The 24,313-nt window shown below is 42.3% G+C and overlaps 1 protein-coding gene across 1 annotated transcript in view; it reads left to right on the forward strand.

Moving 5' to 3' along the window:
• Positions 1–24,313, forward strand: part of SLC17A8 (solute carrier family 17 member 8) — a 59,050-nt gene that overhangs the window by 19,203 nt on the left and 15,534 nt on the right. Inside the window, exons 4-8 of the mRNA XM_077265580.1 lie at positions 9,748–9,862; positions 9,958–10,045; positions 12,213–12,299; positions 17,325–17,464; positions 22,831–22,980. Of these exons, the coding sequence (XP_077121695.1) occupies positions 9,748–9,862; positions 9,958–10,045; positions 12,213–12,299; positions 17,325–17,464; positions 22,831–22,980 (580 nt within the window). The remainder of the gene's footprint in view (positions 1–9,747; positions 9,863–9,957; positions 10,046–12,212; positions 12,300–17,324; positions 17,465–22,830; positions 22,981–24,313) is intronic.

Here is a 24,313-nt window from a genome sequence, read left to right on the forward strand (position 1 = left end):
TGCAGGATCCCCTGGCGCCAATGCGAAGGCCCAATCTTGGGGGTCACCACGCAAAAAGGAAATGATAATCTTAACTTGCTGAACGGCATCACCAGAGGAACGAGGTTTCAAAGAAAGAAACAACTTACAATTGTTCCTAAAATTCAGGAACCTAGATCTATCTCCAGAAAACAACTCCGGAATAGGTATTCTAGGCTCTGACATAGGACTGTGAACAACAAAATCCTGAATACTTTGAACCCTAGCAGCAAGATGATCCAGACTGGAAGCCAAGCTCTGGACATCCATGTCAGCAGCTGAACTCAGAGCCACACCAAGATTAAGAGGAGGAGAGAAGCTAGCCACAGCAGCTAGACACACGGCAAAAAAAAAAAAAAAAATCTCAAGGCTTCTTTTCTCCTGCTTCTGCCATGCAATTAACACTTTAGTGGCCGGCTGTACTGTTATGATCCTTAGTGGCTGAGGATCACGAATAGACCAGCAAGTGAATAAACTAAGGACAAGCTCTAGGGAGATGGTAACTGGACTGATCGCAAATCTGAACCTATCCAAAACAACTAGAGGTAGCCGGTGAATGTGCCTAAAAAATTCCTAGACGTCTCGAGCCAGCCTGAGGAACTAGCTACCCCTAAAGAGAAAGAAAGACCTCGCTTGCCTCCAGAGAAATAATCCCCAAAGATATAGAAGCCCCCAACAAATATTAACGGTGAAGTAAGAAGAAGGCACATACGTAGGGATGAAATCAGATTCAGCAAAAGAGGCCCACTAGTACTAGAAAGCAGAAAATAGAGCAGGGGTCTATGCGATCAATAAAAAACCCTTACAAAATATCCATCCTGAGATTTCAAGAACCCACGCACCAACTAATGGTGTGTGGGGAGAAACTCAGCCCACTAGAGCAACCAGCAAGCGAGGGAATCACATTTTAGCAAGCTGGACAAGAAAACATGATAAACACTGCTGATCAAAAAATGAGCAAACAAAACTTAGCTTGTCCTGGATGGACTGGGAGCAAGGTAGTCAGAAGGAATCTGAGTAGCACTGATTACATCGACAGCCGGCAACAAGTGAAAGTAAAACAGAGCTATATAGGAACCTCCCAGAGGATAACGAACCAGCTGATAGCCAGAGACCAGCAGGATAACAAACAAAGCCACCAGGGGGAGCCCAAAGCAAAAATCACACCATACCACCAGTGACCACAAGAGGGAGCCCGAAAACAGAGTTCACAACAGCTGTGGTAGCCATGCTTGTTCAGTATACCTTCAATTTTCAATAAATCCCCAACAGTGTCACCAGCAAAGCACCCCTACACCATCACACCTCCTCCTCCATGCTTCACGGTGGGAACCAGGCATGTAGAGTCCATCCGTTCACCTTTTGTGCGTCGCACAAAGACACCGTGTTTGGAACCAAAGATCTCAAATTTTGACTCATCAGAACAAAGCACAGATTTCCACTGGTCTAATGTCCATTCCTTGTGTTCTTTAGCCCAAACAAGTCTCTTCTGCTTGTTGCCTGTCCTTAGCAGTGGTTTCCTAGCAGCTATTTTACCATGAAGGCCTGCTGCACAAAGTCTCCTCTTAACAGTTGTTGTAGAGATGTGTCTGCTGCTAGAACTCTGTGTGGCATTGACCTGGTCTCTAATCTGAGCTGCTGCTAACCTGCGATTTCTGAGGCTGGTGACTCGGATAAACTTATTATCAGAAGCAACGGTGACTCTTGGTCTTCCTTTCCTGGGGCGGTCCTCATGTGAGCCAGTTTCTTTGTAGCGCTTGATGGTTTTTGCCACTGCACTTGGGGACACTTTCAAAGTTTTCCCAATTTTTCGGACTGACCGACCTTCATTTCTTAAAGTAATGATGACCACTCGTTTTTCTTTACTTAGCTGCATTTTTCTTGCCATAATACTAATTCTAACAGTCTATTCAGTAGGACTATCAGCTGTGTATCCACCAGACTTCTGCACAACACAACTGATGGTCCAACCCCATTTATAAGGCAAGAAATCCCACTTATTAAACCTGACAGGGCACACCTGTGAAGTGAAAACCATTCCCGGTGACTACCTCTTGTAGCTCATCAAGAGAATGCCAAGAGTGTGCAAAGTAGTCATCAAAGCAAAAGGTGGCTACTTTGAAGAACCTAGAATATAAGACATAATTTCAGTTGTTTCACACTTTTTTGTTAAGTATATAATTCCACATGTGTTAATTCATAGTTTTGATGCCTTCAGTGTGAATGTACAATTTTCATAGTCATGAAAATACAGAAAAATCTTTAAATGAGAAGGTGTGTCCAAACTTTTGGTCTGTACTGTATATGTGTGTATGTGCTCTGTGCATACATGTGTGTGTATGTTCTATGTGTGTATGTTTGTGCATGTGCTCTATGCATACATGTGTGTTCTCTGTGTATACATGTGTGTACGTGTTTATGTGCTCTGTGTATATACATATACATGTGTGTATGTGCTTTTTGTATACATATGTGTATATACGTATGTATACATATATGTGCGCGCTTATGTATGTGCTCTATATATGTACATGAATTTGGTGCCCCACTAGTAGCTTTTGCTCATGGTCACACTTTGTTTAAAACTAGCACTGCGTTACAGGATTCTCTGCGGTGCTGCTTCTTGCTCTTGTTTTTATTCCCCTCATTTTTTGTATATATATTTGTTAATTTTTGCACAATTAAAACTTGTTTTGTCCTTGCACGAGAGACATAATTTTATTTTTTTTCTGATGTAGATATATGGGAGCCTGTTTTTTTTTTTTTGTTTTTTTTTTAAATAAAAGTTATAGTAGTTTTTGTTGCCATTTTAAGGTACGTGTTATTTACCCTAAATGGTGAGAAGAGAAAAAGCAAATATAGCATTTTCCAATGAAAATGGACAATTAAAAATAGTATCCAAAGCCATGTGGGCTTTTGAGCCACTGCACCAGATCTGCAAGTTGTGATTAAGGTACCGAGAATCCATTTACAATTTTGATATTTGTTCAGAGCATTTTGCTCAGTAACAGTGTTACTATACAGTGGTGATATCTGGTCTATATATTTGGGCCTGCAGTATAGATGGAATTACAGTGAGGAAAAAACGTATTTAGTTAGCCACCAATTGTGCAAGCTCTCCCACTTGATGAGAGAGGCCTGTAATTGACATCATAGGTAGACCATAACTATGAGGCCATGTGCACATGTTCAGTATTTTTTGCGTTTTTTCACGTTTTTTCGCTATAAAAACGTGATAAAAACGCGAAAAAAACGCTTACATATGCCTCCTATTATTTACAGTGTATTCCGCATTTCTTGTGCAAATGTTGCATTTTTTTCTGCGAAAAAATCGCATCGCGGAAAAAAAAGCAACATGTTCATTAAATTTGCGGAATTGCGGGGATTCCACACACCTAGGAATGCATTGATCTGCTTACTTCCCTCACGAGGCTGTGCACACCATGCGGGAAGTAAGCAGATTATGTGCGTTTGGTACCCAGGGTGGAGGAGAGGAGACTTTCCTCCACGGACTGGGCACCATATAATTGGTAAAAAAAAAGAATTAAAATAAAAAATTAGTCATATACTCACCTTCGATGGCCCCCCGCAGTCTTCCCGCCTCTCAGGTGCATGCTGCCGCTTCGGTTCCTATAGCTGGTGTGTGTGAAGGACCTGCGATGACGTTGCGGTCTTGTGATTGGTCGCGTGACCGCTCATGTGACCGCTCACGTGACCGCGACGTCATCGAAGGTCCTGCACACACACACCATCTATAGGAACGGACGCCGCTGAGGAGATCGGCTGTCTGCAGGTGAGTATAACCATTTTTTTAAATTATTTTTAAACATTCTATCTTTTACTATTGATGCTGCATAGGCAGCATCTATAGTAAAAAGTTGGTCACACTTGTCAAACACTATGTTTGACAAGTGTAACCAACCTGTCAGTCAGTTTTCCAAGCGATGCTACAGATCGCTTGGAAAACTTTAGCATTCTGCAAGCTAATTTCGCTCGCAAAATGCTAAAAAAACCGCGAAAAAAACGGGAAAAAAACTCAAAAAAAAAATGCGGATTTCTTGCAGAAAATTTCCGTTTTTCTTCAGGAAATTTCTGCAAGAAATCCTGACGTGTGCACATACCCTGAGAGTCAAAATGAGAAAACAAATCCAGAAAATCACCTTGTCTGATTTTGCAAGATTTATTTTGCAAATTATGGTGAAAAATAAGTGTTTGGTCATTAACATAAGTTCATCTCAATATTTTGTTATATATCCTTTGCTGGCAATGACAGTGGTCAAACGTTTTCTGTAAGTCTTCACAAGGTTGGCATACACTGTTGGTGGTATGTTGGCCCATTCCTCCATGCAGATCTCCTCTAGAGCAGTGATGTTTTGGGCCTGTCGCTGGGCAACACGGACTGGTGTCTTTTATACAGGTAATGAGTGGAGGACAGAGGAGCCTCTTAAAGAAAAAGTTACAGGTCTGTGAGAGCCAGAAATTTTGCATGTTTTAGGTGAGCAAATACTTATTTTCCACCATATTTTGCAAAATAAATCTTGCCAAATCAGACAAGGTGATTTTCTGGATTTGTTTTCCATTTTGACTCTCTAATCGTTGTTGTCTACCTACTGTATGATGTAAATTGCAGGCATAATTGGTGGCTGACTAAATACTCCCCCCCCCCCCCCTTTATATGTGTGCATTATATTGTGCCGTTATTTGTGTAGTAGTATAATGGTTAATTTTTAAGTCTAATACCTCAAAGTACTTATCCTTGTGATGTATACACAGATAGGCCTCATTCAGATGTCATTTTTTTGACTTGCGAGAAAAAAGGGCCAAGTTTCAACAGTCATATTCATCTGAGTTTTCTATCAGATTTATATCTGTGTTTGGTCAGAGTTTTGTCAGTTTTTTTCATGGATAAGAAAAAAATGTTTCTCTTTCTATTTGTCAGTCATTCATAAATGGACAGCACACAAATGACATCCAACTGCTGTCAGATTTTTTCAATGATCCATAAATTTGTGTTGCCAATTTTGATCTGACACTTGGATCAATTTTATACATGTGTACGCTATTTTGCACAGAAGACTTGGTCTGAGGAAAAAAAAATCTGACATGTGAATAGCCCCGTAGACTATCATAGTTATGAGTGCTACCCATAAAAAGAATGGATAGCACTTGTACATGGAAAACTGACCTGTAAATGAGGCCTAAGGGGTCATGCAGAGGTCCGTGCAAATTGGTCCAAGCATGGACTGCTAATGCATGGAGTGGTCACGGTTTTCCAGACCCAAGCGTGACAGCCTCATAGAAATATATGAATCTGTCACTCAGTGTCGGACTGGGCTGCCCAGGGCCCACCATTAACATCAACTCCAGGGCCCCACTTTTTAGCTATATGCAGATACAGTGGGTACGGACAGTATTCAGACCTCTTTACATTTTTCACTCTTTGTTTAATTGCAGACATTTGGTAAATTCAAAAAAGTTCATTTTTTTCTCATTAATGTACACTCTGCACCCCATCTTGACTGAAAAAAAAGCAAAAATGTAGTACTTTTTGCAAATGTATTAATAAAGAAAACTGAAATATCACATGGTCATAAGTATTCAAACCCTTTGTTCAGTATTGAGTAGAAGCATGAGTCTTCTTCGGAATGATGCAACAAGTTTTTCACACCTGGATTTAGGGATCCTCTGCCATTCTTCCTTGCAGATCCTCTCCAGTTCCGTCAGGTTGGATGGTGAACGTTGGTGGACAGCCATTTTCAGGTCTCTCCAGAGATGCTCAATTGGGTTTAGGTCAGGGCTCTGGCTGGGCCATTAAAGAATGGTCACATAGTTGTTCTGAAGCTTCTCCTTTGTTATTTTAGCTCTGTGCTTAGGGTCATTGTCTTGTTGGAAGGTGAACCTTCGGCCAAGGCTGAGGTCCAGAGCACTCTGGAAGAGGTCTTCATTCAGGATATCTCTGTACTTGGTCACATTCATGCATCCTTCAATGCCAACCAGTCATCCTGTTCCTGAAGCTGAAAAACACCCCCATAGCATGATGCTGCCACCACCATATTTCACTGTTGGGATTGTATTGGGCAGGTGATAAGCAGTGCCTGGTTTTCTCCACACAAAAAAATGCTTAGAATTATCACCAAAAAGGTCTATCTTCATCTCATCAGACCAGTGAATCTTATTTCTCATAGTCTGGGAGTCCTTCATGTGTTTTTTAGCAAACTCTATGTGGGCTTTCATATGTCTTGCACTGAGGAGAGGCTTCTGTTGGGCCACTCTGCCATAAAGGCCTGACTGGTAGAGGGCTGCAGTGATAGCTGGCTTTGTGGAACTTTCTCCCATCTCCCCACTGCATCTCTGGAGCTCAGCCACAGTGATCTTGAGGTTCTTCTTTACCTCTCTCACCAAGGCTCTTCTCCCATGATTGCTCAGTTTGGCTGGATGACCAGGTCTAGGAAGACTTCTGGTGGTCCCAAACTTCTTCCATTTAAGGATTATGGAGGCCACTGTGCTCTTAGGAACCTTGAGTACTGCAGAAATTCTGTTGTAACCTTGGCCAGATCTGTGCCTTGCCACAATTCTGTCTCTGAGCTCCTTGGGAAGGTCCTTTGACCTCATGATTCTCATTTGGTCTGACATGCACTGTGAGCTGTGAGATCTTATATAGACAGGTGTGTGCCTTTTCAAATCAAGTCCTATCAGTTTGATTAAACACGGCTGGCCTCCAATGAAGGAGTAAAACCATCTCAAGGAGGATCACAAGGAAATGGACAGCATGTGACTTAAATATGAGTATCTGAGCAAAGGGTCTGAATACTTATGACCATGTGATATTTCAGTTTTTCTTTTTTATTAAATTTGCAAAAATTTCTACATTTCTGTTTTTTTCCAGTCAAGATGCGGTGCAGAGTGTACATTAATGAGAAAAAAATGAACTTTTTAGAATTTACCAAATGGCTGCAATGAAACAAAGAGTGAAAAATTTAAAGGGGTATGAATACTTTCCGTACCTACTGTATGACTTTATCTTCATTCACAAATTTCTACAGCAATAAGATAGGTTGATTGTTAAATAAATTGGATGGTGCCTCTGTCTGTACATAGTGAATCAAGTGTATTGTGCGAAGTACTGCTCATATAAGAGGGTGGTGGCCTCTCCTGCACTGGGGCCCACTGGAGGATTCTCCTGTCCTACTGTGGGCCAGTCCGAGCCTGCTGTCACTCCAGGGTCAGGAGAGCCTTGTTTTATTATTTATTTTATTATTTATTTGTTCAGATCCAAAAAATTTAGAGAAATTCGCAATGAATTGACACAAATGCTTCTCATTGTAGTCAGGATCCTTCTTTTTTGCGTAGTGTGTTTTCCTCAGTGATGCAACCAGTTGGAATAATAAGCCCCTTTTTTCTAACTGAAATAGACCACTAAACATGGATGGATGGGTGCTGCTGACCACAATAAACATCAGTTGCTACAGACAGTTACCTTATAATTTTTGTTCATTCCACCCTGTAGATTTATAAATATTATGTAATTAATTCATATTCTTTTTTATTTTATGGCCACCTTTTAAACTTCTCATTTATCTGTTATATATTTGGGATTGTGCATAGGTAAGACATTATTCTTAGTTTATAAGTAATTCTATAGAAGAATCCACTGGTATTCTAAACAAATCTATCATGGCTGATAACAGAGCAATGTGCTGCATGCATGGTAATATCTTACAGCCAAATTCTACTTAATTATTAATGAACTACTGTATTGTCTTACATTAATGAAGAAGGTGTCTTGTGATCTGAGGTTCTCGTACTGATGATAGACATGATTGGTGAAGTATTCACTTTGTAGTGAGAAATGTGAGCATTTGAAAGAAAATTAAATGGTTCACAATTTATTTGACATGTAATGTCATATTGCCCCATATAGTATGCAGTTTACACCCGTTTATGGCCAAACTGTGCCAAAGAGGGTTGTAAAAGATGATGAGTGAGTGACAAATGTAGGTCACAGTTTGAACTTTCATCACTTGTTGAACATTTATATAGTAATGTAAAAAGTGGATGAGTTCCCCAAAGAGATGTATTCCTTATAAGATTTATTAAAGGGAGTTGAAAGATATCCCTTATCTGTGGGATAGGAGATAACTTCCCAATCCCTGGAGGTCTGATCACTGAGACCCCCACCAATCTTGAGACCCGAGGCATTTTTACAGTTTTCTAGTTCAAAGTATGTTCCTTATGTAGCCTGGCTATTTCATGGTAAAACGTCTGTGACATCTCAAAATAAACCCCTTTCTATATGTCGTGGTTGTAAATGCTGGGGGTTTGTAAAGCCAGATCCTTCAGAATCGGTTCATCAGTAGCCGGCTGCAAATACCAGGGATGTTAATGAGGCTGAGACACATCCAGTTTCTGCACTTTTTATGTTTGAGTTTTCGGTTTGTACAGTCCCCGCTGTCATTGGCATGATTCTTGGTGAATAATATTTCAGGATGATTCTAATTAAAACAACATTTCATAGTCTAAGCGAGCATAATAGTTGAGTAACTTATTTTTGTATACCTTTTAAGTAGATATGAGCGGATCCATTCATGGGACTCCTGTCCAGTGTCCAGGTCAGTGGTACCTGGTGGTTAGAAGAGATATCCACGAATCTCTTAATTTCCGGCTTCTCCAGCTTAGCTTTTTATTAGCCAGGGCTGATGTGATGTCATCTGTGCATCACGTCACACAGATGACGTTGCACAAGCCCTGACAAATAGGGATGAGCGGATCCGTTGATGTTTGGGTTCATCGGGTTCAATCGACTATAGTCCAAAGTTTGTTTTCGGGTACCAGAACTTGACCTGAACTTCAACGAACCCAAACCGAATAGAAGCCAATGGGAACCCGAACTTTGGTGCTGTAAAATGGCCATAGTAAGGGCTAGGGGTTTGCATAAGTCTCTCTCTCTCTCTCGCATACTCTCATTTCTGGGAGAAGTACATGTTCAGAGTTCAGCACCAGACACTAGGTGTTCTGTATGACCACCGAACTTTACAGTTCGCGTTCACTCATCTCTACTGACAAATCAAATGCTGCGCTGGGGCCGCCGGAAGGCAAGAGATTCATGGGTTTCTCATCTACCCGCCAGGTACCACTGACCTGGACGCTCGATCGAAGTCCCGCGAATCGATCTTCTCATCTCTATTTTTCAGTTATTTTATCTCATTTGCTCCATTTATTCATAGATTCTTTCAAATTTCTGGTGACTTCCCTTAAAAACAGGTAGTGGAATAGCTCCATTCTGTTGTCTGACGTGCCTAACAACATAATCTGCATGCTAGTAACTGCCAAAATGCTAAGTTCGTTTTAAACATGAATATAGTTGAAAACTATGCTCTTTATAACCATAAAAGATAAGTCAACTACATCTATATCTACGTTACGAGTCTCTGTAGCCGATCTGGCCAGCATGCTGCACTTTTTATCTAGTAAAATGGCTGATACTATTATGAAAACCCAAAAGACCGTATTATAGTCAATGTGATCCATTGGGTGCCGCTGGTGTCCATTGTGTCATAGATCCAGTGCTGCTTCTAATTTTATTGTTAGGCAGAACAGAGCAGATATGGATGAAGTCTAATAAAAAGTGATTATAAATTATAAAAAAAATACTTAATATTTTATAAACAATACAAAAGTTATATAACTTAAAAATAAAAACACTTTAAACTATTTTTTTTTATCTTGTAGGGTATTTGGTGCTGCTATTTTTTTAACGTCCATCTTCAATATGTTGATACCGTCTGCAGCAAAAGTTCATTTTGGATGTGTTATTTGTGTCCGTGTTTTACAAGGCCTTGTTGAGGTAGGTGGATATGATGTAATTATAGTCAAATATATAGCTTTCAGGTTCATTTTAAATATTAATATACATATTGAGTATATGATATATATTTTTAGGGTGTGACATATCCAGCATGCCATGGGATGTGGAGTAAATGGGCACCACCTTTGGAGAGAAGCAGACTAGCAACTACTTCGTTTTGTGGTAATACGGCCTTTCTTTTAGACAATTTGCTTTTCGTTAACCCCCTTTCCACTACTACTCATAAAAATCATGTACAGTGTATTTGCCTTTGCTGAGCATGTATGTTTATTTCCATGGGGAGAAAGTTACCTAACATGGGGAAACAGGATTGGACATGTTGAAATTCAGGCAAGGAAAGAGTATGCACATTTTTTTCTTTTTAAAGTAAAATGAAGAAAAAGAAAAAAGCATAGAAACACACACAAAAAACACATAAAAATACACATTTTATAACAGCCAAGGTGAAAGTACATACAACATAAAAAACAAACAAAAACAAAAATACCATTGCAATTTTTGGTGCATTTTGCAGCTAAAGCCAGAAGTGGCTAGCAAGACATATATGTCTTATATGTATATTCCACTATGTTTCTTATTACTTAATAAGCAATTGTTGTAATACCCATTTACTACCTGGCGTTTATCCTTTTAGCTTTTTCCTCCCCTACTTCCCAGAACCATAACTTTTTTTTTCTGCCCACATAGCTGTATGAGGTCTTGTTTTTGCAGGACAAGTTGTGCTTTTGAACCACGCCATTTATTTTATCACGTAATATACTAGAAAATGGGAAAAAAATCCAAATGTGTTGAAATTGCAAAAATAGTGCAATTCCACAATCCCAAGTTTTTGCTTTTTATATTTACTGTGTTCACTATACGGTAAAACATTATTCTCCAGGTCAGTACAATTACGCAGATACCAAACATTTACAGTTTTTTTAATTAGGTGGTGAAACAAAATTTGGAAATTTGTAATAAAAAAATTTTTTGGTTGCCATTGTCCAATACGCGTAGGGTTTTCATTTTTCAGGATCTGGGGCTGTGTGATGACTTTTTGTTTTATGCCCCGAGCTGACGCCTTTATTAATGCAATTTGGGGATAGATACAATGTTTTGATCATCTCTTATTGCATTTTTTTGCATTGTTGGGAAGGCCAAAACAACATAATTTTGGTGTTTCGATTTTTTTGTCGTGAGGCCGTTTACCGATCCGATTAACTTATTTTATATTTTGATAGATTGTATATTTCTGAACATAGAGATACGAATTATGTGGATTTTTTTATTATTGTTTTATCTTCAATGGGGAAAAAGGGGGGTGATTTGAACTTTTGTGGGGTTTTTAATTTTTTTTTCATACTTCTAAAAACTTTTTTTTTATCACTTTTTGCTGACTTCAATAGCCCCCTTAGGACACTTGAAGCTGCAATTGTCTGATTGCTTGTACTATACATAGCAGTGCTTCATCCCTGCTATGTATATCAGAAATCACAGTTTCACACTCCTACGAATGCCGACCACGAGCCGACGTTCACAGGAGTATCATAATGAAAAGCACGGGGGTCTTCTGCAGACCCCTGGCTCTCATAACAACCCATTGGCACCCCGCAATCAAGTGACAGGGGTGCCAATGGGCAGGATTTGTGACGCGCTTCCGGCTAGCGTGTACTAAATCCTGCTGTCAGTGATTAACAACTGGATTTAACTGTTTAACAGCTGTAGGCGGAACACCTTTCCACCTGTGGCTGTTAGAGGCACTTGATGGCTGATTAAATTAGCCATCAAATGCGGGGAAAGATGTGGGCTCGGTGTGTGAGCCCATGTCAAAGACACGATCACTAAACAGAACCTGTCATGTCAAAAACTAATGGAGGTTAATATGCAGCTTCATACTGTTAATATCATACTGAAGCTTGCAACCGCAGCACTGAAAACCTGGCTGTTAGGAGGAAATTAACTTTATACCTCCTGGCAGCCTCAAGCTTTCAGTCATGTAGGCTGAAGCCTCAGTCATGGCTCAGCACATAGTGAGCGGCGGCTGTAACTACACTCCATCACTGACTGACAGCTGGCTCTGTACTGATGCACTGTTGGCTTTCAGTCAATAACATGGTTACCGTTGCCACTCACTGTGTACTAAGCAGTGACTGAAGCCGTGTCTTTATGACTGAAAGCCGGGAGGAATCAAGTTAATTTACTCCGGGCATCTGAGCTTTCAGTACAGCAACCATACAGCTTTAGAATGCCAGTAGCCTGCAGTTTAACCCCATAACTGCAGGTTTATAGCATTTTGGGACATGACAGGGTGCCTTTAAATACTGTTTCATTTGCTACCTTTATATTACAGGCTCCTATGCTGGTGCAGTAATTGCAATGCCATTAGCAGGGATACTTGTACAATACATCGGTTGGTCCTCTGTATTTTACATTTATGGTAAGTTGTTTTTTTTTATATATGTGTATAAAAACTGGGACTGTAACTCGTAGCCGTCTCTCAGGGTATGTTGGAGAATTATAGTTTAACAGCTGGGGTACTGAAGGTGGATGATCCCTGTCCTGAATAGAAAAAAAGACAACTTGTATTTTGTTTTTCGCTTAAAGGGGCTGGCTGTTCAAACCAAGTACAGGCTCTTGGTGCGTCATGGCGGAGCCAATCATTTACACGCACCTTCCCACCTGCTTGGTTTCTGTCAATCTCCACCCTTCTCTGCGCTCTGAAGCCAAAGCTGTCAATCAAAGAAGGGGGGTAGAAATTGAGAGAAAGCGACCAGGTGGGTAAGTGTATTTAAAAGGTTGGCCATGCTGTGAAGCCCCAGAGCGGCATGACTTTGTTCATTCTGTGCTGACAGAGTCCCTGTAATAAAAAAAAAACATATTGCTTAGGGAATTTGAAGAAATTCTGTTAGGGAGACAAATGGCTCCAATCATAATTGTCTTCTCAACAATTGTGAACACCTCTCAATTAGTGCCTTTTTAATTTGTGAAAAATTCATCCAACAATTTACACATTTTTTAAAGTTTTTTTTATTGTTGTTCAGTTTTCTGATTTTACTATCAATATAACTTTTCCAGACATTTTAGACTTACACATCAAATGTAACTTTAAAAAAAAAAAAAGTTGCACAAATGTACTCATATTTCTTCCGGAGTGATTTTATGTATGCAAGTTATTTTGATGCAATTTATTTTTTGTGAAACTTGCTTTGCTGAAATGTCGCAAAAAGAGGTTAAAGACAAAAAGAAGAGCATTTTTTTTTTGCATAAAATTCAAGAAGCACATGCACCCGTTTGTCCTTTGCACTAGCCTGTCTTTTGACGTGAACATCCATTGGAGGGCATCACGTAAGTGTAACAGTCAATTAGTGGCCGAGGATCGGCTGCAGCCCACACATTCTGTCCCAACCCGTTGCGTCCTCTTCAGTCAGTATTCTCTAATACAGAATTACCGTAGTTAATGGGGTTTCTAAACCAGACAACTCCTTTAGGCCGGAGTCACACTAGACCGTAATACGGCCGAGAGCAATGCGATAAAAAATCACATAGCACTCGGCTCAATGTTAATCTGTGGGGTAGCTCCTATTATCCGTTGTTTTGTCGGCCGCATTCAGGATCCGAGTGAAATCGCAGCATGCTGCGATTGTCAGCGTATCTCAGCCGAGAATCGCCAATGAAAGTCTATGGGGGGAGAAAAAATCGGATTACACATGGACCATCAGTGTGGCTTGCGAGAAATACGCACCGGTGTTCTATAGAAAAGACGGCAATTCAGCGCGGTGTACAGTAAAATCACACTGACAGGTTAGAATAGAACAAATAAAATTAATGTCTACACATAGTATAGGTAGATATATATATATATATATATATATATATATATATATATGTCAGTGAGACACATATATATACATATACTGTATTTATATTTCATATAGCGCTAGATAGCAGAAAAGCCGGTAACTCAATTGCCGGCTTTTGCTATATCCTTCCCAAACCCGACAGGATATGAAACATGGTTTACAAACAGTAAACCATTTCATATCCCTTTTTTTTGCATATTCCTCTTTACTAATGTTAGAAGTGTATGTGTGCAAAATTTGGGGACTCTAGCTGTTAAAATAAAGGGTTAAATCGCGGTAAAAAACTGGTGTTGGCTCCCGCGCAATTTTCTCCACCAGAGTGGGAAAGCCAGTGACTGAGTGCAGATATTAATAGCCTAGAGAGGGACCATGGTTATTGGCCCCCTGGCTAAAAACATCTGCCCCCTGCCACCCCAGAAAAGGCACATCTGGAAGATGCACCTATTCTGGCACTTAGCCTCTCTCTTCCCACTGCCGTGTAGCAGTGGGATATGGGGTAATAAAGGGTTAATGTCACCTTGCTATTGTAAGTTGACATTAGGCCAGGTTAATAATGGAGAGGTGTTAATAAGACACCTATCCATTATTAATCCAATAGTAGTAAATTGTTAATAAAACACACACATTAGGGAAAAATTATTTTAATGAAATAAAGACACAGGGTGTTGTAATAGTTTATTATACTCTCAATCCAATTGAAGACCCTTGTCACCTGAAACAAAGTTAAAATAAAAAACAACAATATCCCATACCTTCCGTCGTTCAGTCATGTCCCACGATGTAAATCCATCTGAAGGGGTTAAAGATTTTTACAGCCAGGAGCTCTGCTAATGCAGCTGTGCTCCTGACTGTAAAATCAGGGGAATGAATGGGAAGCAGGGGAACGTAGCTACCTAGACTTGCGGTGCTGCGCCCCCTGCTGGCATAAACTCATATGAACTCGAGCGTGAGAAAAGATTCAGAAAAATTCCCACGCTCGAGTTCATATGAGTTTATGCCAGCAGGGGGCGCAGCACCACGAGTCTAGGTAACTACGTTCCCCTGCTTCCATTCATTCCCCAACGTTTACAGGCAGGAGCACAGCTGCATTAGCAGGGCTCCTGCTTGTAAATTAATTTAACCCCTTCAGATGGATTTACATCGTGGGACATGACAGAACGACGGAAGGTATGGGATATTGTTTTTTTTTAATTTTAACTTTGTTTCAGGTGACAAGGGTCTTCAATTGGATTGAGAGTATAATAAACTATTACAACACCATGTGTCTTTATTTCATTAAAATAATTTTTCCCTAATGTGTGTGTGTTTTATTAACCATTTCGTACTATTGGATTAATAATGGATAGGTGTCTTATTGACACCTCTCCATTATTAACCTGGCTTAATGTCACCTTACAATAGGAAGGTGACATTAACCCTTTATTACCCCATATCCCACCACTACACGAGAGTGGCCAAGTGCCAGAATAGGCACATCTTACAGATGCGCCTTTTCTGGGGTGGCTGGGGGCAGATGTTTTTAGCCGGGGGGGGGGGCAATAACCATGGTACCTATTGATATTGATATCTGCCCTCAGTCACTGGCTTTACCACTCTGGCGGAGAAAATTGTGCGGGAGCCCACGCCAGTTTTTTCTGCGATTTAACCCTTTATTTTAACAGCTAGAGCCCCCAAATTTTGCACACATACACTTCTAACATTAGTAGTCAGGAATATGTAATAAAATAAGGGATATGAAATGGTTTACTGTCTGTAAACCATGTCTCATATCCTGTTGGGTTTGGGAGATAGCAAAAGCCGGCAATTGAATAACCGGCTTTTCTGCTATCTAGCGCTATATGAAATATAAATATATGTATATATATGTGTCTCACTGACATATATATATATATATATATATATATATATATATATATACTAGCTATTGAACCCGTTCTACGCCCGGGTGGCGAGCATTTATATTGGTATATGGTCTCCATCCTGGTATGTGCTGCTCCCATCTTGCTCTCCTATCCTGTCATGTGCTGCTCCATCCTGCTCCCCCAACCTGTCATGTGCTGCTCCATCCTGCGCCCCCATCCTATCATGTGCTGCTCCATCCTGTGTCCCCATCCTGTCATGTGCTCCCATCCTGCGCCTCCATCCTGTCATGTGCTGCTCCCATCCTGTCATGTGCTCCCATCCTGCGCCCCATCCTGTCATGTGCTCCCATCCTGCACCCCATTCTGTCATGTGCTGCTCCCATCGTGCGCAATCATTCTGTCATGTGCTGCTCCCATCCCGCGCCCCCATTCTGTCATGTGCTGCTCCCATCCCATGCCCCCATTCTATCATGCGCTGCTCCCATCCTGCGCCCTCATTTTGCTGTAATGTGCTGCACCCATTCTGCCTGCTCCTGTTTCCATTCTGCCATATGTTGCTCCCATCTTTCTCTCTCCGGCTCTACTGCCCGAGTGCGGCTGTGCTGAGTGCGGGCGGCTGTGCTGAGTGCGGGCGGCTGTGCTGAGTGCGGGCGGCTGTGCGTGGCTGTGCTGAGTGCGGGCGGCTGTGCGTGGCGGTGCTGAGTGCGGGCGGCTGTGCGTGGCGGTGCTCAGTGCGGGCGGCTGTGCGTGGCGGTGCTGAGTGCGGGCGGCTGTGCTGAGTGCGGGCGGCTGTGCTGAGTGCGGGCGGCTGTGCGTGGCTGTGGTGAGTGCGGGCGGCTGTGCGTGGCTGTGGTGAGTGCGGGCGGCTGTGCGTGGCTGTGGTGAGTGCGGGCGGCTGTGCGTGGCTGTGGTGAGTGCGGGCGGCTGTGCGTGGCTGTGGTGAGTGCTGGGGGCCTGAGCAGGCGGGGACACCGGTGCGCTGTGGGGGTCAGGTGCCGGAGTCGCCGCTAGCTCAGGCCCCCGGCACTTGCTATATTTACCTGTTCCATCGATGCGCGCTGCTCCATCCTCCACATCCTCTGGCTGTGACTGTTCAGTCAGAGGGCGGCGCGCATTAAGCGCTCTGAACTTACTGTCACAGGCAGAGGATGTGGAGGACAGAGCAGCGCGCATCGATGGAACGGGGACAGGTAAATATAGCATACTCACCCTCCTGGCACGTCCCTGCTTCTCCGTTGGAGATCGCGGTGTGCGTTCAGTGCTTACGCATACCGCGATCTCCTGGGAGCGTCACTCTGTGGGGTCCAGACTGCGCCGGCGCTTGCGCAGTCTATAAAGGCTTCGGACAGAGTGATGCTCCCAGCGTTATATTATAGATTTAGACTGTATATATGTTTTTACTAATATTTGAGGCCATGGATCCATTCTATGTCCATTTTGCAAGTCGGCGAGAAAATATCGCCGTACGGATGCCATACGGATGACACACGGATAATTTGATGCGAGGAAATCGCATCCTCGCACTGCACACGGATCACTGTTTTGCAAACATTTGTGCGATTCTCGTTCGTGTAAAATGGACCGTATTTTTATACGTTGTGTGTGTCCCCGGCCTTATCTGGATACTTAGAAACAACATTTTGTGGATCCATGTATTTTGGGTCAGCTTTTGCATGCACAGAGGTACTACACTGATTATTTTATAGTGACCATACTAATCCATACTCCTCTGTGGTGCAGGAATGTTTGGAATGATTTGGTACGTGTTCTGGTTGCTACATGCTACAGAGAGCCCAGCTGCTCATCCTTCCATTACTGCTGAAGAACGGTCATACATTGAGACCAGCATTGGAGAAGGATGTAGTTTAGTTACAACTGGTGTAAGTATAGTATCGGTCTATTGTTTGGAGGGGCGGACACTAAATGTCATATCAATGAGCTCTTCTTAAATGTTTATTAAGTATGCAATGGCTACATATAAAGTGATGGATATCCAAATATCTCTGAGTTATCCTGAATGTTAGGAATAGGAAATGTTTCAATTAAAGGGTTATTCCCATGTTATAGAGTAGGTATAGTTAGAGTTAAACTAACCAAGTTTGCAATTAACTAGCTAGTTGTCAAGGAGACTGTCCACTGCTGCTGTCTTGGAGTGGCGGCTGAACATATGGAGTTCTTATATGTTAGTTCTACACTAAGGCCAGTGGAGATTTCTTCGCAACTTAGGGTACCGTCACACAGTACCATTTTGATCGCTACGACGGTACGATTCGTGACGTTCTAGCGATATCCATACGATATTGCAGTGTCTGACACTCAGCAGCGATCAGGGATCCTGCTGAGAATCGTACGTCGTAGCAGATCGTATGGAACTTTCTTTCGTCGCTTGATCACCCGCTGACATCGCTGGATCGTTGTGTGTGACAGCGATCCAGCGATGTGTTCGCTTGTAACCAGGGTAAACATCGGGTAACTAAGCGCAGGGCCGCGCTTAGTAACCCGATGTTTACCGTGGTTACCAGCGTAAACGTAAAAAAACAAACAGTACATACTCACATTCCGGTGTCTGTCCTCCGGCGTCTCAGCTTCTCTGCACTGTGAGCGCCGGCCAGCCAGAAAGCGAGCACAGCGGTGACGTCTGACGTCACCGCTCTGCTTTCCGGCCGCTGTGCTTACACAGTGCAGAGAAGCAGAACGCCGGGGGACAGACACCGGAATGTGAGTATGTACTGTTTGTTTTTTTTTACGTTTACGCTGGTAACCAGGGTAAACATCGGGTTACTAAGCGCGGCCCTGCGCTTAGTAACCCGATGTTTACCCTGGTTACCCGGGGACTTCGGCATCGCTCCAGCGCCGTGATTGCAACGTGTGACCGCAGTCTACGACGCTGGAGCGATAATCATACGATGCTACGACGTCACGAATCGTGACGTCGTAGCGATGTAAATGGTACTGTGTGACGGTACCCTTAGGAGTAGCTCACCTCCTTGGCCTTAAAACCCTTTTGACTCTCCACTGATTGTGATCTAAATTCAGATCTAGGGGTTGCTCAGGTTTGCACTCATCCCTCACTCACTTACCCACTCGCCATTGTCAAACCACTGCAACCACTTCACAAGTTTGCAGTCCCTGTCCCTCACTGATAAGATCATGATCATGATGGCACACAAGTCTCAAGAGACAGGCTGCTTCGGGAAGGTGTACAATTCTGGATGACAGAAAGCAGAACTGTACGGTCAGTCAAAGAGGTGATATTGCATGCTCTGCTCCCCACAATCAAGAAGCTGGAAGGCTGGGGAGCAGCATGCTCCTGAAGATAAAACAGTTCATGATCAGCAGCCGTTTAATAGCCTGACAACACAGGCAGACCGCGGTAAATGAATCTCATTCAATGATCTGGAATAGATTGTTCAGCGCACATAGGCTTCCATTGTTCTCGGCAGTGCGAGTCCTGTTTACGTAGGACGATGTACTGCCGAGGATGATGATCTTTTGCGCTGCTCAAAAGTGCACAGACCTGCAGGAACTAGAGAAATCGATAAACAATAGTAGATGCAATAGATAATCCACAATGATATTACAAATTGTTTATGTGACAGAAAATATGGCTGGAGATCTGTATAAAATACGATGATATTGATACAAATGGTGCATATATAACAATCATTATTTCATACAAAAAAGTTAAAATAGTAAAAAGCAACACTCATAAAAACACCTACCCACATTTTGCAGATCCTCATAATAAATAATCTGCAACGTCACAATTTTTTTTTTCAAATAGATCGAAACAGTATAGAAGGATTAAAGTGCCACTGTCACCCCCTCCAGCCGTTATAAACTAACGCCACCTGGAGGTGGCTCTTTTAGTTTTAGGTGCATGTATTACCAAAATAAAGGGTTTTATATTTTTGCCAAAATACCTTTCTTTAGCCAGGGAGGCAGGTCCTCACCCCCCTGCTTGTAACGCCACATTACCGTCACTCAAATGTTCAGGGGCGCCGGGCACCGCCCCCTCAGCGCTGTTTACCCATGAAATCCGGCGCCTGAGCTGTGTATCGCTGTTTGGTGCAGGCGCAGAGAGCTCTGGCCGTCTGACGTCACAGCCAGGCTTGCAGACTCGTTTTTTTTCCCCATAGACTAACATTAGCGACGCATTGCGACGTATTGACACACATCACAACCGTCGTGCAACGGTTGCGTCGTGTTGTGGCGGACCGCCGGCAGCAAAAAACGTTACATGTACCTTTTTTTTGTGCCTACGGTCCGCTATTTCCGACTGCGCATGCGCGGCCGGAACTCCGCCCCCACCTCCCCGCACCTCACAATGGGGCAGCGGATGTGTGGAAAAACAGCATCCGCTGCCCCCGTTGTGCGGCGCTTGCACAGTATGCGTCGGTACGTCAGACCGACGCAGCGCGACGGCCCCATACCGACGCTAGTGTGAAAGTAGCCTTATACCAGAGAAATTCACATTTTTCTTTTTCAGCTCTTCTCAAAAAATTAGAATGTCCTCAAAAAGTTAATTTTTCAGTTCTTTAATACAAAAAGTGAAACTCATATTATATAGAGTCATTACAAACAGTGATCTATTTCAAGTGTTTATTTCTGTTAATGCTGATGATTATGGCTTACAGCCAATGAAAACCCAAAAGTCATTATGTCAGTAAATTACAATAATTAACAAAAAACACCTGCAAAGGTCCCTTAGTCTGTTTCAGTAGGAAAGACTGCTGACTTGACAGATGACCAGAAGGTAGTCATTGACACACTCCACAAGGAGGGCAATCCACAAAAGGTCATTGCTAAAGAAGCTGGCTGTTCACAGAGTGCTGTATCCAAGCATATTAATGGAAAGTTGAGTGGAAGGACAAAGTGTGGTAGAAAAAGGTGCAAGAGATAACCGCAGCCTTGAAAGGATTGCTAAGAAAAGGCCATTCAAAAATTTTGGGGAGATTCCCAAGAAGTGGACTGCTGCTGGAGTCACTGCTTCAAAAGCCACCACACACATAAGTATCCAGAACGTGGGCTACAAGTGTTGCATTCTTTGTGTCAAACCACTCATGACCAATAGACAATGCCACAAGCGTCTTACCTGGACCAAGGAGAAAAAGAACTGGACTGTTGCTCAGTGGTCCAAGGGGTTGTTTTTAGATGGAAGTAAATTTTGCATTTCATTTGGAAATCAAGGTCCCAGAGTCTGGAGGAAGAATGGAGAGGCACGCAATCCAAGCTGCTTAAGGTCTAGTGTGAAGTTTCCACAATCAGTGATGGTATGGGGAGCCATGTCATCTGCTGGTGTAGGTCCACTGTGTTTTATCAAGACCAAAGTCAGCTCAGCCGTCTACAAGGAAATTTTAGAACACTTCATGATTCCCTCTGCCGACAAGATTTTTGGAGATGGAAATTTCATTCTCCAGCAGGACTTGGCACCTGTCCACTCTGCCAAAAGTACCAATACCTGGTTTAAAAACAACAGTATCACTGTGCTTGATTGGCCAGCAAACTTGCCTGACCTTAACCCCATAGAGAATCTATGGGGTATTGTCAAGAGGAAGATGAGAGACACTAGACCCAACAATGCAGACGGGCTGAAGGCTGCTATCAAAGCAACCTGGGCTTCCATAACACCTCAGCAGTGCCACAGGCTGATCGACTCCATGCCACACTGCAATGATGTAGTAATTAATGCAAAAGGAGCCCTGACCAAGTATTGAGTACATTTACTGAATACACATTTCAGTAGGCCAACATTTAGTATTTTAAAATCACTGTTCAAGCAGGTATTATAAAGTATTCTAATTTACTGAGATAATGACTTTTGGGTTTTCATTGGCTGCAAGCCATAATCATCAACATTAACAGAAATAAACACTTGAAATAGATCACTCTGTAATGACGCTATATAATATACAAGTTTCACTTTTTGTATTGAAGAACTGAAATACATTAAGTTTTTGATGATATTCTAATTTTGTGGGAAGCACCTGTATGTGAATGAGCTGTTCAGGACTATAGGCCAGACACTGATCTGCATGAGAATCTGCCTCCAGAGATTATTTTACTGAAAGGGGCATTGCAAGTGTGAGACGTAATGACTGACAGCCTGTTGTCATAATCACACAGCTCTGCAGTAAAATCAGAACTAACACAGTACAGCAGAAGTGAACTATGTCCCCTCATAGTGCTGTCAGCTCTGTTGTAGAGCTGTGATTGATTATAACCAACACAGTCACAGTACAGCACTGATGAATCTTGTCTCATTACAAACACAGCAAGTACATCTAGAATTGTCTGCTCACACTGCTGTCAGCATTGCTATATTGCCCTTCCCCCACACTGACTGCCTGTGAGATGGAAGCTCAAGCACTATGAAAGGACTGCAGCTGCAAATGTTTTTGTAATGAGCAAACTTCACATCTGCTGCACTATGTTAGCTCTGCTGTGCTGTGTTAATTCTAATCTCACTGCAGAGGTGTGTGTGATTATGAGAGCAGACTGTCAGTTATTATATGTCTCACACTGGTAACTCCCACTTTCAATTAAAATAATCCCTGGAGGTAGATTCTCATGCAGATCAGTATCTGATCCATAGATCTTAACAGCTCACTTACATATAAGAAGAACGTGGATAATAAGGCATTGGATTGCAGACATCAAAATATCATTTTATTCAATTTTTTAGTACTTGCATGCCTATGTAGATCGCTTCGGAGGTTAGATCCTACTCACAGATTCTTTTTAAGTCTGTCCTGCTCATGTGATTGACGCAAAGGCAAACAAATCGTTACACATACTGTACAGTACAGTCCAGACTCTTCTTGAGCAGGTTCCCAATTTAAGAGCAGAGAGCCATGATTAGGACACCTGACCTCAAAGCTGCAGATTTATAACTGTAACTCTTCAGAAGATGAGAGGGAGCGGAGGGGGGCACAGGTGAGCAGCTATCAATGGGATGTAGAAAGGTGGGTGGAATATTAAGAGTTAACCCCTCTCCTGGAATGTAACTACTTTCTTACCAGGGTCTGGAGGCCAAGTTCCATGGAAACGAGCTGTACACTGTAAAAGATAAAAGCTTTCCTTGTAGGAGAATGACAGCAGATTCAAAATTATGTCAATTGCAAACTTGCGTATTTTCATGCTGTCTAACTAATTAAAGGGAATGTAAGAACTTTAATACACAAATTCGGACATTTGTATTCTTGCTCCTGCTAGCACTGATATAATAATTTTGTTTAATTTTCAGAAATTTAAGACACCTTGGAAGAAGTTCTTTACCTCAATGCCAGTCTACGCAATCATAGTTGCAAATTTCTGCCGAAGCTGGACATTTTATTTGCTGCTGATCAGCCAGCCTGCTTACTTTGAAGAGGTGTTTGGTTTTCCAATAAGTAAGGTAAGGTTTTACATGTGTGAATGCGTGCTTTGTACAAATATGAGAAGAAGAAATATGGTCAACATAAGCGGATATTTCTTAAATTGGGCACTTAAAGGGAATCTGTCAGTAGGATCAACTCTCTTAAGCCGTCTATATGGGCATGTAGGTCATAGGAAGCTGAATAACATGATATCTGTGATCTGATCCCTTATTCCCAAGTAATCCATGTTTTTCTTATATAAATTAACTGTTAAAGGGAACTTGTCAACACTTTTTGTGTCTCTATACAAATGCTATCATCTTCATCTGCTCCTGCGCAGCATTCCACAAATGTGTCTTTCATCTCCTGACTCTTCTTGTACACCCACAAAAATACCATTTTATTTGCTCGCTCCCACGCTGAATTTAAATGAGGATGGTCCGGTCCGATAGACATCCTAGCTGCGACATCTGTTCCTCCCCTCTGCTCCCAATTGCCGTCCTCTGGGTTTGATTGGGTTTGGCTATATGGAATATACATGGGGAGTCATGAGATAATAGACATGTTTGTGGAAGGCAGAGCAGCAGCAGGAAAAGGTGGCATTTGCTCAGACACAAAAACTGGTGAAAGGTTCCCTTTAATATCTATGAGAGGGACACAGATCTCTTCGAGAATCTGCCTCCAAAGATTGTTTTAAATTAAAGGTGTGTGTTACAACTGTAACGTGGTGTGGCGTGGTATCTGTGGGCGACATACTTCTTTCACGTCCCGACAGTGTCGGACTGGAGCACCTTGGGCCCACCAGAGAAAATCATTCTTGGGGCCCACTATATAGCTACATAGAAATAAATTCAAGACCATCAATTGTGTGGTAAAACACGCTAATATCAGGGGATAAGATAAGGTAGTACATGACTTAATTATGTAGCAAGGGTTGGGGTAGCCCCCTCATAGAATATAATGTAGCCTCCCTCATGGAATATAATACAGCCCCCTTCATAGGGTATAATACTGCACCCCACAAAATATAATGCAGCCCCCTCATACGGTATAATGCAGCCCCCAATAGAATATAATGTAGCACCCTCATATGGCATAATGCAGCCCCCTCATATAGTATAATGCAGCCCCTCCACAGAATATAATGTAGCCCCCTCAGAGTATAATGCAACCCCCACATGAGGCAGCTCCCATAGAATATACTGTAGCCCCCTCGTAGGGCATAATGTAGCTCCCCTCATATAGTATGATGTAGCCCCCTGAGAGAATAATGCAGCCCCACACAGAATTATAATGTAGCCTCCTGAAAGGGTATAATGCAGCCCCCCTGAAAGGGTATAATGCAGCCTCCCTCCACCACCATCATTGTTC

This window comes from Ranitomeya variabilis, chromosome 5, assembly GCF_051348905.1.
Source record: "Ranitomeya variabilis isolate aRanVar5 chromosome 5, aRanVar5.hap1, whole genome shotgun sequence".
NCBI classification, from domain to species: Eukaryota; Metazoa; Chordata; class Amphibia; order Anura; family Dendrobatidae; genus Ranitomeya; species Ranitomeya variabilis.